General features: G+C 43.6%; 1 protein-coding gene and 1 long non-coding RNA gene across 3 annotated transcripts in view; both read left to right on the top strand.

Annotated features, from left to right (window-relative positions):
• The window catches only part of LOC309533936, a 36,450-nt gene extending 17,635 nt beyond the window's left edge, over positions 1–18,815 (top strand). For both annotated transcript variants that reach the window (XR_014220549.1, XR_014220550.1), the window contains one exon: positions 18,692–18,815. This is a non-coding gene — a long non-coding RNA (uncharacterized lncRNA). The remainder of the gene's footprint in view (positions 1–18,691) is intronic.
• Positions 1,416–6,938, top strand: ZNF281 (zinc finger protein 281). The gene has a single exon (XM_082225612.1). It carries the CDS (start codon positions 1,780–1,782, stop codon positions 4,558–4,560), a length of 2,781 nt encoding a protein of 926 aa, XP_082081738.1. The 5' UTR covers positions 1,416–1,779; the 3' UTR covers positions 4,561–6,938.
• Positions 18,816–19,199: the final 384 nt, after the last annotated feature.

Raw genomic sequence — 19,199 nt, 5'->3', positions numbered from 1 at the left:
ATCAAATAATTGTGTTAAAATTGTTTTTAACGGTTTCCTGGTGACATGTTCAAGCTTGAAACATTGGGAGTTGGTATCCTTTAGTAAAGATTGTTGATACCTACCTCAGATCTGTGTTGTCACTTTGTTGCCATTTCCCCTAATTTTACAGATGTTTAATTTGAAAGTGAAGAAGGATAAGCATATTATTTGCACAACTTGCCTCCACTCCCATCTATTGTATAGGAAGAAATGGCACCGTGAAACTGTATTAACAGTGAACCCTATTTGAGGATTGAGCCAGAATAATTTATATTGCAGCCCTATGCATGACAACTCAGAAGCCAGTGAGCATAGGATTTCAGCCTTGCTGTTTTAAAACTGCAGAACAGCTGGAAATGGAGCCTATGGATTCCCCCCCCCCCTTTAAACCCTATTTTCATTATTTATGCAACTGTGCCATATGCACTGGGGGTGGGGGAACCTGGCATATCTTGCTAAAGGGTTTTAATTTTCAAAATGGACACGGCATGCTATATGCAGTTGTCTCCAAAGAAAAAGATGGAGGCAATTCATCTGTTGACTATGGATTTTCACATCTCATATATTTTATTTAAAGAAGCGTGTTTGCAGACTTGATTTGGAGAACTTAAATGGCAGGGAACTAAGGGAACGCCTTGGTTTCCACCAGGTGCAGCGGAACGCGGGAGATTTCACAACTTCCACTGGCTATCTGATCTATTGCTCCATTATGGCCTTGCGGGCAGGAAGCATTTCCCGGTATCCCCTTGAACCCGCGGGCAGCCTTTTCAACATTCAAGCCGATACAGTATCTGGCTTACTAAACAGCCGCGAGCGACGAAAGGTTCGCCTTCTCCCTATTTGGTTCTCCCGCCCCGCCATTCATTCTTTATAGCTGAAATCCAGAGCTGAAATCGCACACTTTTATTGGGGGGTGGGGTGTACTTAGGTCCCACTGAAACCAGCGGGGCTTAACTTTTACCATGGCAGGGATCAGAACCCAATAGGTCCCGTCCCCCCCGAATGTGGACCCATTGCCCCAATCTGTACAGTATTATCTAGACGTGTCAACTCGCGTGTGCGCGCGTACACACGATACTGAAACTGTGCTTATGTGACCTACGCAGCCTCGTGCCCATTGACACCCCCACTGCGACCCACAGAGAAACAACTGTTATTTATTCTGGTGGGGGGCACTGGCTGGTCCCCGTGCCTCCTCTGAGTAGGTGCCCGGCGGGAAACGCGGCCCGACCGTGAGGTAATGCGCGCGAGGGCGACGGCGGGGGGGGGGGCGGGAAAGGAGCACAAGGAAGAGAGACGCGCAAGGGGGTCCCACTCGCGCCTGCGCCCTTCCCGCCTTCCCCACCGCCGGCTGCTACCCTGACTGGGCAATCTTTCCCGGCATGCCTCGCGTGGCGCATGGGCAGTGCGGGGCCTTTCCAGCGAGAGGGGGGGCGGCTCTGCTAATTCCATTGTGGAGCGGAGACGGCGATATTTTTAACTGGAGGCGGCGGAGAAAGCGTCGGCGGCGAGGCTGGGCCGGGTGGGGCCGAGCGGCGGACGCGAAGGAGAAGAAGAAGAAGGATGCTCCGGGCGGCGAGCGGGCGCTGAGGAGCGGCGGCGAGGGAGAGAGAGGGCCGGGCCGGGCAGCCGGGTGAGTGACTGCAAAGCGAGCGGGGTCTTGCGGCAAGAGCCGCCGCAGAGGGCCGCGCCTCCTCTCCGTCGCCTTCGCCCTCTTTTCCTCCTCCGCTGCTCCTTTTTCCCGGCCCCGAGGGGGACATGAAGCTCGGCAGCGGTTTCCTGGGAGGCGGCGGCGGCTCTTCCTCCTCCTCCTCCAAGAGGGCGGCGATGGAGCCCACCTTCCCCCCCAGCATGGTCATGTTCAACCACCGCCTGCCGCCCGTCACCAGCTTCACCCGGCCCGCCGCGCCCCCGCAGCATTGCGGGCTGGCTTTGGCCTCCGCCTCGTCCGCCAACTCATCGTCCTCGTCCGTCGCCTCGTCGTCGTCATCTTCTTCCTCCTCCTCCTCTTCCACCGCGACCACCGTAACTGCCGCCGAGCCCCCCGCCCCACCGCCGCCGCCGCCTCCTCCTCCTCACCCTCAGGGCATGACTTTCAAGAAAGAGCCGGCGGGGGGCTTCCCTCTCACGGCCTCCTCGTCGTCGTCCCAGCGGGGCTCCTGGGGCTTCTTCCACTCGCTCATGAATATCAAGCAGGAGAAGCCCAGCGACCAGGAGGAAGAGGAGCAGCAGCAGCAGCAACAACAACAGCACCACCACCATCACCACCACCACCACTATGGGGGCCTCTTTGGGATAGCCGGGGAAGAGAGGCACCCCAACCTTGTAGGCGGCGGAAGCGGAGTGGAAGGGGCCAGCCAGAGCGTGATCCAAGACCTCAGCCTCTTCCACCACCTGCACCATCACCCCCACAGAGGAGACTTGCTGCTGGGCATCCGAGGTGGCGGTGGCGGCGAGGTGGGTGTTGGCGGCTCGGACGACCCCAAGCTTGACGCCCAGGCCAGGAAGATGAAGAGGCCAAAGTCGGAATCTCAGGGAATCAAAGCCAAGAGGAAGCCGAGCGTTTCGTCCAAGCCCCTTGCGGCAGGAGATGGAGAAGCTGCCATGCTGTCCCCTAGCCAGAAACCTCATGTCTGTGAGCACTGCAGCGCTGCTTTCAGGAGCTCCTACCACCTGCGCAGGCATGTGCTTATCCATACCGGCGAGAGGCCTTTCCAGTGTAGCCAGTGCAACATGGGTTTCATTCAGAAGTATTTGCTGCAGAGGCACGAAAAGATCCACAGCAGGGAGAAGCCGTTTGGGTGCGACCAGTGCAGTATGAAGTTCATCCAGAAGTATCACATGGAGAGGCACAAGAGGACGCACAGCGGAGAAAAGCCATACAAATGTGAAACCTGCCAGCAGTATTTTTCAAGGACTGATAGACTGTTGAAGCACAGACGTACATGTGGAGAAGCCATAGGGAAAGCAGGTGCTGGAATGGATCCTGGGCCATCAAACCATAGCATGGGCAACTTGTCTATGTTGTCTCAGGGAAATACAGGTTCGTCAAGGAGAAAAAGCAAAGCAAAATGTGTATCCACTGAAAACAAAGAGCATAAGCCTACTCATAAAGTATCTGACTCTCAGATTGCATCTAATATGACCTTGCAGAATTATGCGGTGGAGATTCCTATAGTGTCTTCCAGTGGTGGCTTAATTGGCGCTGGGATAGAAGAACTGCAGAAAAAGGTGCCAAAATTAGTCTTTAAAAAAGGAAACAGGAAAGGTACAGACAAGAGTTTTCTTAACTTTGTGTCACCGTTACCAGACCTTCTTGGTCAAAAACAATTGTCTGGAAAACCAAGTGGCTCTCTTGGCATAGTCGCAAATACCAGTGTGGATGCTATTGGCCTCCTTCAAGCTGCAAATAGTAAACCAGGTCAAATAAGTAGCAATTATGACGATGCCATGCAATTTTCAAAGAAAAGAAGATACTTGCAAACTGCCAGCAGTAACAGTGCCTTTTCTATAAATGTTGGGCATATGGCCTCCCAACCGTCTGTAATACAGTCTGCAGGTGTGAGTGTTATGGACAGTGAAACCCCGTTATCTCTTATTGACTCATCATCTCTAAATGCTGACATCAAATCTTGCCACGATAAGTCTGGCATTCCTGATGAAGTCTTGCAAAGTCTTTTAGAGCAGTACTCTCACAAATCAGAAGGCCAGAAGGAAGATCCCTTCAGCATTACTGAACAGCGTGTGGACTTACATGCCTCAGGAGAGCATACAGAGATGGTTCAAGAGGAGAACTTGAGCCCCAGCTCCCAAACAGCTTCAAATGACAAAGCAAACATGTTGCAAGAATACTCAAAATACCTCCAGCATGCTTTTGAAAGAACAACTAATAGCACTGGTTTTGCTTTTGGACCCAGTTTCCAATTTGTAAGTTTGTCTTCAAGCCTTCATAACCATACTTTGTTTCAAGACAAACAAATATACACTACATCTCCACTTGAGTGTGGTTTCAGCCAATCTGTTACCTCAGTGTTGCCATCTGCATTGTCAAAGCCTCCTTTTGGGATGTTGCTTGGATCTCAGCCAGGTTTTTATTTATCTGCTTTGGAAGCAACGCATCAACAGTTGACTCCTTCACAAGAACTAGATGATCTGATAGACTCCCAGAAGAACATAGACACTTCATCAGGCTATCAGTCCACACCTCAAAAATTGAATAGCCAGAAGGAACAAAAAAATCTAGAATCTTCATCAAGCTTTCCACTTCCTTCTCAGGAACTAGCTAACCAGATAGATCCCCAGAAGGACCTAGAGCATCGAGCAACATACCAGATAGAGACCTTTGCACAAGCATTTGGTTCTCAGTTTAAGACGGGCAGCAGGGTGCCAATGACTTTCATTGCTAACTCTAATGGGGAAGTGGACCATAGAGTAAGGACTTCAGTGTCAGATTTCTCAGGGTATACAAATATAATGTCTGATGTAAGTGAGCCATGTAGTACAAGAGTAAAGACCCCAACTAGCCAAAGTTATAGGTAAAGTTCCAAGTATGACTAGGCTTGGGGGTGGTCTTAATGTATTAGTTTTATTTTGATAACACTGCCATTGGAATGTTTCTACACGATCCTAATACAAATAATGTAACACGCCCTTTCAATGCAACTTTTCATATTTAGTTTTTGTTAGAGTAATTTTAGATCAGTTTGTATTATGGTTTTTAAATCAGATTAATAGACTTGATACTTCACTTTTTTGTTGTTGTTCATGTGACAGTGTTTAGCAATCAAACTTACCTATTTAGATTGTCAGGGAATAGCCCAAAAAGTTGAAAATGCAAAAAAGGGAAAAAAGAAAGAAAAAAAACACAAAAAACCTTTGTTCCTAGGATTAAGGTTTATTTTAATTGCTTTACTCTCAGGAAAATGTAATGAAGCAAGGGGATTCTGTGCACTGTTGGTGTATTGGAGTTTCCAATTTACAAATAAGTGGCAAATCTACTTCACCATTTAACAAAGGGATTTTAAGACATCAGAAATTGCTGTCTCATATCTGGGTGATACAAAAATTCTGAGAACTTAGCTACCTACAGCTTGTTATAGTTGTTAACATACTTCTTTATTTCTTCTTCTAGATGATGATACTCATTCCAGACTGGTGGGATAGTCTCAGATCCTTGGTATAAGCCTGGAATGATAGCTTTAATAATAACAATAATGTCCACCCCATTTCCCCCTGAAGGCTGTAATTTTATAAAGAGATTTTAGCGGCATAATCCACAAGAGTTTTAAAGTGCCATTTTGATGTCATTGGAACCCCAATCTGAAATTGCAGTCTTAATTTATATACTTTTTGGGAATGCATTATTTATTAAATATGGGGGTTTTTTAAAATAAAAAAAATATCCCCAATTGGCTACCAATCCCTCTCTTCCCCCTACTTAAATATTCCTGTTTAGTGTCTTGGGTCTTTTTCCTTTCTCATCCACTTTCAATGCCAAGCTCACCCTCCACGGTTTGTGATCCTTTCCAAGTTCCTTTTAGCTCAACAGCTGGAATTTTAGAAGATTTACATTCCAGAAGATTGCATAACTTATTATGTGTTTTCTGATGTCTTGTGGCATCAAAAGTTGAACAATTTTTTAAAGGCGAATGCTCCTATTTTAGAAGGCCATAAAGGTTTCCTTAGAAGATACGATAAGAAAAAAATACTCAGTTGTACATAAAGAGGTCCTCCAAAGTGCATTGGGATCTACTAGCTTAGTCAACCATGCCCACATGCAGTCTTGAGTATTTTGGGGGGTGGGGGTGGGGTTAAGATTACATGTGGCTAAATGATGTGTAGAAGGACAATGAGGTTGGCCTAAATGTATGAACCATGTGACCAATATGTACGTGGTTTGTTGTAACCAGAATCTCCAAGGAATTGTTGCTCAAATTCATGTATATTTTGTGGTACATTATTTATGATATGTGAATCTTGATTAGAGCCTGTGGAGCCACGGAAACCTATAGAAAACTTAGTGGCTATTTTAATAACTGCTAAAAAGCAGTTGCACTGCCCAGAACCACTTTTTTTTTGCAGATGTATTTTTTTCCCTAATTAGTTTTTTTAATGTAATTTTGGTGATGTTTCCGCAGATTTTTAAAAATGTACTTTTGGTGATGTTTCTGTCTTGCGTACTTTCTGAAGGCAGAAAAGTACCAGTGGTTGTTTGCAGTCTTATTGTGTAATTGGCCTTTTGCAGGCTTCCATGTATAATAAAGTAATTAACATTGTACAAGTGTAAAACACTTCTGTTACGAAGATGGTGTTAAAAGAACTATGAATTCTTAAATTGTTACAAAATGTTAAAACATACCCATTTTCTCTTCCCCCTACCCACCAAATCAACCTGAACACTATTTCACCAAATGAACCACCACATTTATTACTAATGCATAATTAATTAAATCCCACTTATTAAAACTTGATATGTACTTGATTATGTATTTTCCATTCTTCAAAATAGTGCTGTTAATTTTCCCTGCCATCTAGGCATAGAGCACAACTTATCAAGGGATGGAGTGTACTTTAACCACTGTGTTGTTCTACTATGGGTTTTTTAATTTGGTTTTTAAGTATTTTGTTCCACAGCGGTTATGGTTTTATTTTCTTTTATATTGTGTATACTGGATAGTGTGTATGTTCTGGGATTGTTTGCTTTAGACTGTGACCAATTAAAAATGCTATTCACAAAAATCTAAGGAAAGAAGATGTTGTATTATCTATCCAGTTACACCTCTGGCTTTGTTAAGAAAATTCCGTAAAATGTTTTTAAACTAAATTGCTGGAACAATAGAAGGATAACTTGCTTGCTTTTAAAGGTATTTTTATTGTAAAACTTCTTTAGGTGAACAATAAAAACATTCTTTTCGTTACTTTGAGATTTAATTTTGTTTTGGTATTCTGTGATGTCTGGGTTGGAAATTTTCTATTTGATGATGTTATTTTGAATTAATGACAGGTTAAATCCAACTTCTGTCCACACAACAAAACTTCCTTTTCTACTCCCTGTACCGACCCCAAATCTGCTCTGGAGGTTTGGGGGCATCCCAGAGCAGATTTGGTATAGGGGCAGGAGAGGGAGGGGAAATTCTGTTGTGTGAGCAAAAGCTATTCTGCTCACACAGTGACTTGGTTGGGAAGAAACCTAGATCACTTCTGGCTCCATGGGAACCTGTTGAAAGTTGGGGTCTAAATTGTGGGGTTCTTCATTTGAATCTTAAGTTGGATCTTTAAGCATGTGCAACTAGGTGAAGTGGACGTACAACCTTTCTCAGATCCAGCAACACAGAACCTACTTTTAAAATGTAAAATCCCAGAAATAGGCAGGGAAGTGAAGAGCTAGATTCAGTTTCACTTGCTTCCCCAGACCCACCATAAAGCTTTTGGAGGTCTTAGTTCTTAAAAAGAGATTCCATGTATGCAGCTTCAACTGTTTGGTGCATGCTTACATTGGATTGGTGTGCACAGGTTTAATTCCCAAATCAAGAATGATGCAACTGGTTATACATGCTCAAGAAATATTGGACTTGTGTTTCTCAAATACACTGGGGAATTTGTTAAAAGGTTGTTTGTGATCCATGATATGGGAAGGGGGTCTAGCCTTTTTTGGTATGCCTAAAGTAGTACAGTGGTACCTCGGGCTACATATGCTTCAGGTTACATACGCTTTAGGTTACAGACTCCTCTAACCCAGAAATAGTACCTCGGGTTAAGAACTTTGCTTCAGGATGAGAACAGAAATTGTGCTCCGGCGGCGCGGCAGCAGCAGGAGGCCCCATTAGCTAAAGTGGTGCTTCAGGTGAAGAACAGTTTCAGGTCGGACCTCCGGAACGAATTAAGTACTTAACCCGAGGTACCACTGTACTTACCATGCCACCCAGTTTGCATTAGTCTGTATATAATAATAATAATAATAATAATGCTTTTAAAGTGCTTCACATACAGTATATTGTACTCTTTAAAAACAACCCTCAAGGTTAGGTCAGCGTTACATTTTTATTCAAAAATATATCCCACCTTTCCATTAAAAATGCTCAAGGTGGTTCCTATAAAATATTAAAGCAATAAAACAACAAAATAAACTTACTTTTGTATCATGTGACATAAAGAAGTAAGATTTGAACTGGGGATTCCATGTTCGATCTTGGTCACTAAAATTACACCAGAGTGAAATGGTTTCTTAAAGCTAGAGTGGCTTAAAATATTTTTTCTTCAGTATGTTTGAAGTAAAGATTGTAAGTCTGGTTGCAAAAATGGCAAATGATTGCATTATTACAATCAGTGTATGCTCCAAATTCATATAAATGACTACTTTCCAGCTGTTCAGTTGTATTTCAGGATGGAGAGCTGAGCAGAGAACAAAAACAAAATTTTAGAAGAAGATTCACAAGGCTTTTGTAAGGAGTGGAAAAAAGTTTATCTGAGCTTTTGAAGAAGACTTTTTCAATAGTTATTTCTCTTTTTTCCCATTCTGTCCCATTTAGAAGATAGACTAGCTGCAGCCTAACTTTGCAGTTATAGGTGGAACTAATAACTCTAATAACTTCACTGCACTGCTTTGTGCTTTGCTCAAAAAGTACCAGAATCAAGGGCAGAATTGCTTTAAATATTTGGATGCTACCTGAAGAGTATATAAATTAGAATAGGCTGGAAAGTAATCTAGTGTGTTCTGCCCTGAGTGAGGTTTAACATTCATTGTTTTACTGGATTTTAGCATCAGCAACCTGGTTGGTTTAAAAGAGGGCAGTCTGTAAGCAACCCAAATTGGAAATCACCTCCTAGCCCTAAACTAAAATGGTTGTTAGCATTTTCACTCTTTAATGCTAAGAAAGCAGCTCATAAGAAGGCTATGACTGGCCCAACCAGTGGTCTATTCCATGGGTAGGCAAACTAGGGCCCGGGGGCCGGATCCGGCCCAATCGCCTTCTCAATCCAGCCCACGGACGGTCCGGGAATTGGCGTGTTTTTACATGAGTAGAATATGTGCGTTTATTTAAAATGCATCTCTGGGTTATTTGTGGGGCATAGGAATTCGTTCATCCCCCTCCCCCTATATAGTCTGGCCCCCCCAACAAGGTAGGCCGGCCCCCTGCTGAAAAAGTTGACTGACCCATGGCTAGTCTAATGAAGCAGTGTCTGGCAGTGGAAAAACAGGTTTCTTTGTGAGCTTTGCAGGCAGACCATGGTGACAATATCTATCTGGGATTCCAAAGTATTCAGTGCCTGAAAACTGGATTGCATCTCTGGCTGAGCCAATTAGGATCTTCCATGTATCCATCTGTTCCCCTTTAAAAGCTCTCTGTGTTAGATGACATTGCAACATCTAGTGGCAGTGAGTTCCTTGGTATGATTCATCACCTTCAGCCAACAACTCTGGCTTTTTATATTTTGAGAGTCTGAATAATTGTTCGCCTATTCACTCTGCAGGTTCACAAGGCATATATCCAGTCACCAGATTAATTTTAGTTGCTCCAGCTTCACTGTGCAATATTCTTAATGCAGCCGCACAATGACCTAATAATAATCCCTTGCATTGTTACACAGTTTGTTTCATCAATTTATTTACTTGTTCTAATCAAGGCAGAATGCTGAAAATGATACAGGGTAAGTTGGAAATGGACCAAACCTTTCTGTGAATATTTTTAAAGGTTTTTGTTTTGTTTTAATATTATTTAAGAGATCTTGTATGCCACTTACAGGTGATTGTAACTAAAATCTCTAAGCAGTTTACCAAAAAAGTTGTAACTTGAACTTTTAAAACCAAGTGGTCTATGCTGTAGTTCAAAGTGAATGACTTCTTTTCCATCTTCTTGGTCTTCCTTCTCTAACTCCCCTTCTATATATTGCAGCATAAAAATGCTTCACCTGAGTATTCTTAATTAAAAATTTGGCTTTAATATCAATTCCACGTGATATTAGCCTAGGGGGATTTTAGCTCCGTTACTCATCCCCTGAAAGGTTAGAACCTCTCGTTTTTATGAGATTGCAATCAATTTCTGAGCAGATGAGTTCAAATCTGACTTTTGCAGAGACTCGGGATACACTTGTGCACTGGAGAATGTATTTTTATTTCCATCTTCATTACTATTCAAATCAATTTATTTTTAGTGGTACATGGTAAGCTCAATAAGAATGTTAAAAGGCCAAATATTTTTGCACTATTATGCAGGTGCAGCTAAAGCTTTATGTGGTGAGTCAAAAGCCTGAGTATCTTCTCATTATAGTGTAAGAAAATCTCCAGTGGAAGAGTGTGTTGAACAAGATTGTCTCTAAGGTCTTAGTTGGCAACTAATTTTTAACCTACTGGCTCACTCCCTTTGGAGACCAGAGAGAGGCAAAAGTTAACCATTTTCTTCCCAGGCTGACCAGCAACAGTGGTCTTTGCAGTGAGTGAATCACTTCCTGTGAGATCCAAGCAAAGGATGGCCTTTGAACTACTGAGCCTCTTAAAGGGGGAGAGCCAGGATGCATCTCCATACCAGTTGCTGGGAATTGCAGGTGAGGGTATTATTCTGCTCAGGTTCTGCTTGCAGGCATCACATGGCTACTGCGAGAACAGAGTGCTTTTTGGCGTGATGCAGGAGGCCTCCTCTTTTATGTTACACTTGCAAATGGGAGAAAGTGACCGATGCAGCTGTAGGAAGAGATGGGGAGGCACATGCAGATATGTATGTGTGGAGCTGCCTGGAAGGACACCATTTACTGACTTCTTGCTTAGACACACTAAAAGTGTAGATCTGCTGGGTGTTGTGCTCGTTCCTCAATAAAGTAAACTTTTACGATCCTAGCAGGGAATCTGCATGCAAAAACCTTTCCCTAGGCATTGGATAGCTCAGTTGATTAGAGCATGGGAGGGGAGAACTGGGAGGGGTGGCTAACACCCCAGAGGACAGGATCACACTTCAAAACGACCTTGACAGATTAGAGAACTGGGCAAAAACAAACAAGATGAATTTTAACAGGGAGAAATGTAAAGTATTGCACTTGGGCAAAAAAAATGAGAGGCACAAATACAAGATGGGTGACACCTGGCTTGAGAGCAGTACATGTGAAAAGGATCTAGGAGTCTTGGTTGACCACAAACTTGACATGAGCCAACAGTGTGACGCGGCAGCTAAAAAAGCCAATGCAATTCTGGGCTGCATCAATAGGAGTATAGCATCTAGATAAAGGGAAGTAATAGTGCCACTGTATTCTGCTCTGGTCAGACCTCACCTGGAGTACTGTGTCCAGTTCTGGGTACCACAATTCAAGAAGGACACTGACAAAATGGAACGTGTCCAGAGGAGGGCAACCAAAATGGTCAAAGGCCTGGAAACGATGCCTTATGAGGAACGGCTAAGGGAGCTGGGCATGTTTAGCCTGGAGAAGAGGAGGTTAAGGGGTGATATGATAGCCATGTTCAAATATATAAAAGGATGTCACATAGAGGAGGGAGAAAGGTTGTTTTCTGCTGCTCCAGAGAAGCAGACACGGAGCAATGGATCCAAACTACAAGAAAGAAGATTCCACCTAAACATTAGGAAGAACTTCCTGACAGTAAGAGCTGTTCGACAGTGGAATTTGCTGCCAAGGAGTGTGGTGGAGTCTCCTACTTTGGAGGTCTTTAAGCAGAGGCTTGACAACCATATGTCAGGAGTGCTCTGATGGTGTTTCCTGCTTGGCAGGGGGTTGGACTCGATGGCCCTTGTGGTCTCTTCCAACTCTCTGATTCTATGATTCTATGATAATGCCAAGGTCACAGGTTTGATCCCCATATAAGTCAGTTGCATATTCCTGCAGTGGACATTTTAAAGCAGAGGTTGGATGGCCATCTGTCATGGACGCTTTGGCTGAGATTCCTGCATTGCAGAAGTGTTGGACTAGATTAGCCTTTCTCAACCTGTGGGTCCCCAGATGTTGTTGAACTACAACTCCCATCGCCCCTAGCTAGCAAGGCCAGAGCTCAGGGATGATGGGAGTTGTAGTCCAACAACATCTGGGTTGAGAACCGCTGGACTAGATGATCCTCAGGGCCCCTTCCAACTCTACAATTCAGTGATTGATTCACTGATCAGTATTATTGGCTAGATTAGGTAATGTTTTGAATTTCGTTTCCTTCAATACAGGGAGCCCTTGGGCAAAGTGCTTCCTGGAGAGCCACTTCATCGGTGGATCCCAGTGGGCAGCAGCAGTGTTCTCAGAGTTGCATCAGGAGCAGTGTTGGAGATTAAAATGGTGGCTGCACCTAGCTGCCTAGCACTGCACAGAGAGCAGGTCTAGATGTTTTTTGTTGTTTTTTTAAAATAATTTTTATCACATAAATTCCGAATTACAAAGCCGAATTTTATTTTTTTGTTGGGGGGACCCATATTTCAAGTTCCGAAGGGGGATTCTTGCTGCTGCGTTAAAATCCACAAATCTGTCCAAATAATGTTCATAATTCTATCCAGTCTTATCTTGCTGTTTCCACATCTCATCTTGTTCGTATATTTTCCTTTTTTTCTTTATGATCTCTTCTGATAATCTCCTTAAGCAGGTAAACACCAATTATAATCCTGTGTGAATTTTTCTGTTCGTCCAATCATCATATCAAGATGGTTTCCATATATCATCACTTTCATAAATAACAGCACTCTTTCCATCATTAATCTCGCAAATTGTCGTGTCGCTCTTTAGTCCCTCTGCGGAGGCACACCCACAATATAAAAACAACTCTGTTCCTCCCAGACTCAAGTCTTCCGACAGAACTTGCCAAAATGGCGACGGTATTTTTTGCTGCGTCATTCCAAAGCTCTTATGCTTTCCACGATCTTCTTGAAACATGCTTTGGTTAGAAAATTATCTCCACACAGTCTTAAATCCACAGCTTAAGTCATTTAAACGGCATTTCTGACTTGTGACTTGTGTGTATGTGTGTGTGTGGGGGAATTCTTGGTTAATCACATAGAGAAAAGAAAGGAAAGTTCCCCCCCTCCCCCATCCAGTCCCGTTGCCGAACATACCGAGCCTTGGTGTGTCTTCTCATGATTTATTCTTGTTCCTACGACCTGTCTTATTTATCAGAGATCTCTTCAGTTAGCAGTCTTTACTCCCTCTTCTTCCTTGAAATACGTGCATTAGCTTCCTCCTAATTGTTTCTTTTGAAGTTGCTGCAGCTAGAGGCGCAAATCAGAGACAGTGTCCAGGAGTGCCGAGATCTGCACAAGGGCTTTCTGCCTAGGGCCCCCACCCCCACAAATTCGGGGGTGGTATAGGGCACAGTAGGCAAGGGCAGTCCCCCCCCCACACGCTTGGGGGGGCAGGGAGGCTGTTTACTCCCATCACAGCCTCTTAATTACCTCGTGTGGGTCGGAGAGATGTTATTGGCAGCCATCTTCCGATGCGCCCCTAGTGGCCCCCCGGTCTAGATGTTGTTGTTTAGTCGTTTAGTCGTGTCCGACTCTTCGTGACCCCATGGACCAGAGCACGCCAGGCCCTCCTGTCTTTCACTGTCTCCCGCAGTTTGGTCAAACTCATGTTTGTAGCTTTGAGAACACTATCCAACCATCTCGTCCTCTGTCGTCCCCCTTTCCTTGTGCCCTCAGTCTTTCCCAACATCAGGGTCTTTTCCAGGGAGTCTTCTCTTCTCATGAGGTGGCCAAAGTACTGGAGCCTCAGCTTCACAATCTGTCCTTCCAGTGAGAACTCAGGGCTGATTTCCTTAAGAATGGATAGGTTTGATCTTCTTGCAGTCCATGGGACTCTCAAGAGTCTCCTCCAGACCATAATTCAAAAGCATCAATTCTTCAGCGATCAGTCTTCTTTATGGTCCAGCTTTCACTTCCATACATCACTACAGGGAAAACCATGGCTTTAACGATACGGACCTTTGTTGGCAAGGTGATGTCTCTGCTTTTTAAGATGCTGTCTAGGTTTGCCATAGCCTTTCTCCCAAGGAGCAGGCGTCTTTTAATTTCGTGGCTGCTGTCACCATCTGCAGTGATCATGGAGCCCAAGAAAGTAAAATCTCTCACTGCCTCCATTTCTTCCCTTTCTATTTGCCAGGAGGTGATGGGCCCAGTGGCCATGATCTTCATTTTTTTGATGTTGAGCTTCAGACCATATTTTGCGCTCTCCTCTTTCACCCTCATTAAAAGCTTCTTTAATTCCTCCTCACTTTCTGCCATCAAGGTTGTGCCATCTGCATATCTGAGGTTGTTCCCATCAAGAGGGAGCCTGGGCAGGCATCAGTGGTCGACTCCAGCAGCTTCCCAATGATGCTAAATGCTGAGGTCAGCCCTATTTCAAAAGTCTGCTGGTATATATATATATATATATATATATATATATATATATATATATATGTGTTGCTGCCAAGGAGTGTGGTGGAGTCTCCTACTTTGGAGGTCTTTAAGCAGAGGCTTGACAACCATATGTTAGGAGTGCTCTGATGGTGTTTCCTGCTTGGCAGGGGGTTGGACTCGATGGCCCTTGTGGCCTCTTCCAACTCTCTGATTCTATGATTCTATATATATATATATGTACCACTCTGTCAAAGAAATAATATGAAATCGGTTTACTGTAATATAAAACCATGTAGTAAAACCATACAGAAAAGCTAGCAAAAGAATTAAAAACAAGCAACAGTAGACGGTTGTGGGGGATGTACTCTTAATTGCCTGCACAGCGTTGGCAGAATAGAAATGTTTTCAGCAGGCATTGAAATGTTGGCACAGAAGGTGCCTACTGAATCTCTCCTGGCAGGTTGTCCCATAGGACCGGCTCAGTTTCTATTGTAAAACGAGCCTCACCAACTCTGGGACCGGCCAGAGGCTCCTGCAGATGATCTCAATGATCAAACTGGGATATAAGGGTTAAGGCACACCTTGCAAGAGCAGTTTGTACGTTCAGGTAGTTAAACCTTATTTTCACAACACTGAACTGCCTAGATGCATCTGTTGATGCAGACTGGAATGTGTTTCCATATTCCCAACTACAAGTGAAGAGAGATTAGTCGCTTACTTCTAAAGCTGAGCTATGGCCGCTGTTGACAGTGAAATAAAATTTTTCCTGTTCTCAGACTGATTTTGTAGATCTGATTTTGTATACTTTATACTTCTCTATAAAAGTAAAACCTATGGGGAATGGTGTGAGAGAGTTTGGAGAATGTAAAAATCCTCCCCTTACTCTAATCATATAGATGACAGGAACAGTTTCATGTGATTTTTGTAATTTTAATTTCGTCTCCCCTGAATGTAATTTAAATTTTTATACACACAACTGTTTTGGTCATTAGTATTCTTTTCTTTGAATCTAAAGTGTAACGGTCTTTCTATGAATGATTGTGCAGTCATGCCACAGCTGAGGTGAAGATTTAGCTTCAAATAAATCATTTCCACATTCTTGCTTAAGTGGCTATTTTAGAGTAGGGAAACACATTTTCTATTGGGATGTAATGCTGCAATTTCCTTGACCTAAGGTCTGAACAATTTTTGAGCAATGTAGGTTTAGTAGTTTAACAACAAAAAAGAAATATATATATATATATATATATAAATGAAAGAAGAAAAAAAAAAAAAAGGTAAATAAAAGTACCAAAATCTGTAGAACTAAAACCAAATGAATTAATCATCTTTTAAAAATTAGTTTGACAGATGGGAAGTTCCACACATAACTTTATGAAAACAAGGAGCAATACAGTATGAGTCTAAGGGCCACTTTTATTATATACCTTTTATATACCTATTGTTATCAGGGAACAGCGATTCACTACAGCTGTTTACTTAGCATATTTAAAAGCATCTTAGTCCAGTCTTTGATTCCTGAATTCTGATTCAACAGTGCTCAGCCAATGAGCTCTAAGGAGCACACTCATCATAGCATGAAGGCAATATGCTTTTTATTCGTTTTGATTGTATTCAGTAAAGTCCTACTCAGAGTATACCGACTGGAATTAATGAGCCTAAGTTAGGTAAAGATAAAGGGACCCCTGACCATTAGGTCCAGTCATGACCAACTCTAGGGTTGCGGCGCTCATCTCGCTTTATTGGCCGAGGGAGCCGGCGTACAGCTTCCGGGTCATGTGGCCAGCATGACGAAGTCGCTTCTGGCGAACCAGAGCAGCGCACGGAAACGCTGTTTACCTTCCCGCCGGAGCGGTACCTATTTATCTACTTGCACTTTGACGTATTTCGAACTGCTAGGTTGGCAGGAGCAGGGACTGAGCAACAGGAGCTCATCCCGTTGCGGGGATTCAAACTGCCGACCTTCTGATTGGCAAGTCCTAGGCTCTATGGTTTAACCCACAGCGCCACCCACGTCCATATTCTATTATAGTATTTGCCAAAATCATAATCCATTTCATAGTTGCAGCTACACATGACCAGCTGACAGTAATGTCTTGCTGGTGGGTTTCCCATAGACATCTGGTCAGTCACTATGGGAACAAAATGCTAGACTAGATAGTACCATGGTTGCTGTGCTTATACCCTGCAGACTTTTCCTGTGTGGAGCACATAAAATGGGAAAGAAAGAGAACTATTCCCAAACACTCAAAAGGACAGATGGATGCCAACATTTCTGGGCAATTGCAATTGAGCCACAAATCCCGGACACATGTCTGTCACATGTATGGAAATGAGCACATTGCCCTTTCACACTTACTACATTTTGCAACCAGAATTGCGTGTGGAGGAAGAAAGGGAGAAATCATTCTTTTGCAACTGTTCATGTCCGTAAGGGGATGGTGTGGGGCTAGCCATTAACTAATCAAATTTCAGAATACTCTAGCATTAAATGGTGACTCTGTTTTTACTGTTTTACTCTGTGTTTACTGTTTTAACTGCTTTTGAACATAATAGACCTGCTGGATTACAGTGGTACCTCGGGTTACATACGCTTCAGGTTACAGACTCCGCTAACCCAGAAATAGTGCTTCAGGTTAAGAACTTTGCTTCAGGATGAGAACAGAAATCGTGCTCCGGCGGCGCAGCAGCAGCAGGAGGCCCCATTAGCTAAAGTGGTGCTTCAGGTTAAGAACAGTTTCAGGTTAAGAACGGACCTCCGGAACGAATTAAGTACTTAACCTGAGGTACCACTATATCTAGTCCTGCATACTGTTCTCACAGTGGCCAGCTAGATGCCTATGGGAAACCCACAAGCGGCACCTGAAAGCAGCAGCTCTTTCCACACTTGTGGACTCCGAGCAACTGATATACAGTGGAATTCTGCTCACAGATCTTTCTGGATCCATCCAACCGCAACCCAAAAACATTTCAACAGTAACACTTCGGTGGTGAATTGCATGATGAGGTAACAAGTGATACGGAGTCCTATATGGATGAAATTTGAATGTGGAAGAGAACAGTGTGAGAGTCTGCTATTTATTGCACGTGGATTAATCTTAAAGGGAGGACATTGGTGCCGAATTAAGTCAAGTTCAGTATCTTGATGTCAAGTAACCTGTACTAAGAAGTGGGGGGCAGGAACAAGTTATTTGATGAGATCAATTCACAGCTATATAACTTGGGCAGCATTTTTGCAGCCACTTGACTTTGTTGAGATGGAAGGAGTTGGAAGTGGTCGAAGTGATTCCACCCTAACAGCAAACCTAAGCAATGCGCTTGCTTTCCAAACAGCTTAAAATAAATAAATCAAATCAAATCCCTAAAACCCTTGTAATGGGCTGTCGGGCAAGCTGATTATCTTTTCAGCAGTCTTTTATTAAGTTAATACCTACAGATGCTCCCTCGGCTGATGCCAACAGGTAATCTATTCTGGAAGGGATGCGGGTGGCGCTGTGGGTAAAAGCCTCAGCGCCTAGGGCTTGCCAATCGAAAGGTCGGCGGTTCAAATCCCCGCGGCGGGGTGCACTCCCGTTGCTCGGTCCCAGCGCCTGCCAACCTAGCAGTTCGAAAGCACCCCCGGGTGCAAGTGGATAAATAGGGACCGCTTACTGGCGGGAAGGTAAACGGCGTTCCGTGTGCTGCGCTGGCTCGCCAGATGCAGCTTTGTCACGCTGGCCACGTGACCCGGAAGTGTCTCCGGACAGCGCTGGACCCCGGCTTCTTAAGTGAAATGGGCGCACAACACTGGAGTCTGTCAAGACTGGCCTGTACGGGCAGGGGTACCTTTACCTTTAATCTATTCTGGAGGATGCTTGTTCAATGACTTTTGATGGCTGCTGGTTGCTGGCCACATGTACTGAACACAGAGGTTGAGTGTTTTGTCTATATGTAAGTGTGGGTGACTAGAGAGAAAAATCAGCATAGGTAGGTAGCTAACAAAGGGAAGGGAAGTTTTGGGTTTTGTGGTTGCCCTGATGTTGCCTTGCCTTGCCTTTTTTTCCTTTTTTTTTTGGAGGGGGGGACTGGTGCTTTTAAAAATACCAACTATATGTCTGTTGGTTTGCCTTCTTCCCCAAGTAACTCACGTATTTGTAAAAGGCACAAGTCTTCTGTTCTTTCACCTCACGAGGAAGTTTGCCCTGTGAAAGGCAGCACCCATGAAAATTCCTTTTGTTTGGGGAAGGGGGAGCTGAGGGGGGGAAACTATCAAAACTGCGCTGATTGTGAGAAGAAATACCACATAAATTATTTCTTGGAAAATGCTTAGTGACACTTAGAATTGATTAACATTTCTGTGCTTTCTTTTGTTCTCATTCAAGGGGGAATCTTTTCAAAGTACCCTATTCAGGCTAAATGTAAAACTTTCAAAATGCCTTGGCCTTGAAGTGCACAGAGATACATGAGGATGGATACATCAGCGGAAAATGGTTTTAAAATATGTCAGTGTAAGTCCCCCCACCCCACCCTAGCCAAGTAGATTGTAAGTCTGCCGGTTTATCAACAAATAAAGATACAATATTGTTTAGTGCTACCTACTTCTCAAATCACAAAAGTGGTTTTTGTGAGGGCTAGACAATACAGAGCAAGAATGTATGTTTAAAGATGCATTTTTTCGCCAGATTTTTTCTGACGAAAAACAATGCATTGCTATGATTTTATAATTATGTTTTAAATTTCATGAGCTTAGTGAAATAAATTATGTGGCTTTGGTAGATCTTAAATAGTTTTGTTCCACTTTAGAGCCACAGCTGGAAGAAATTAGGAAGACATATATTTTGTTTTTCTTTCAAGAGAAAGAAAAAATTATGAAATTACTTTCTGATCCTA

The sequence above is a fragment of the Podarcis vaucheri genome (assembly GCF_965113315.1).
Source record: "Podarcis vaucheri genome assembly, chromosome: 6".
NCBI lineage: Eukaryota > Metazoa > Chordata > Lepidosauria > Squamata > Lacertidae > Podarcis > Podarcis vaucheri.
Note: the sequence above shows the minus strand (reverse complement) of the source record. Positions and strands in the feature narration are given on the sequence as shown.

Coding starts and splice junctions, on each gene's coding strand:
- ZNF281 (XM_082225612.1), top strand. CDS start 1,780: ATGAAGCTCGGCAGCGGTTTCCTGGGAGGCGGCGGCGGCTCTTCCTCC.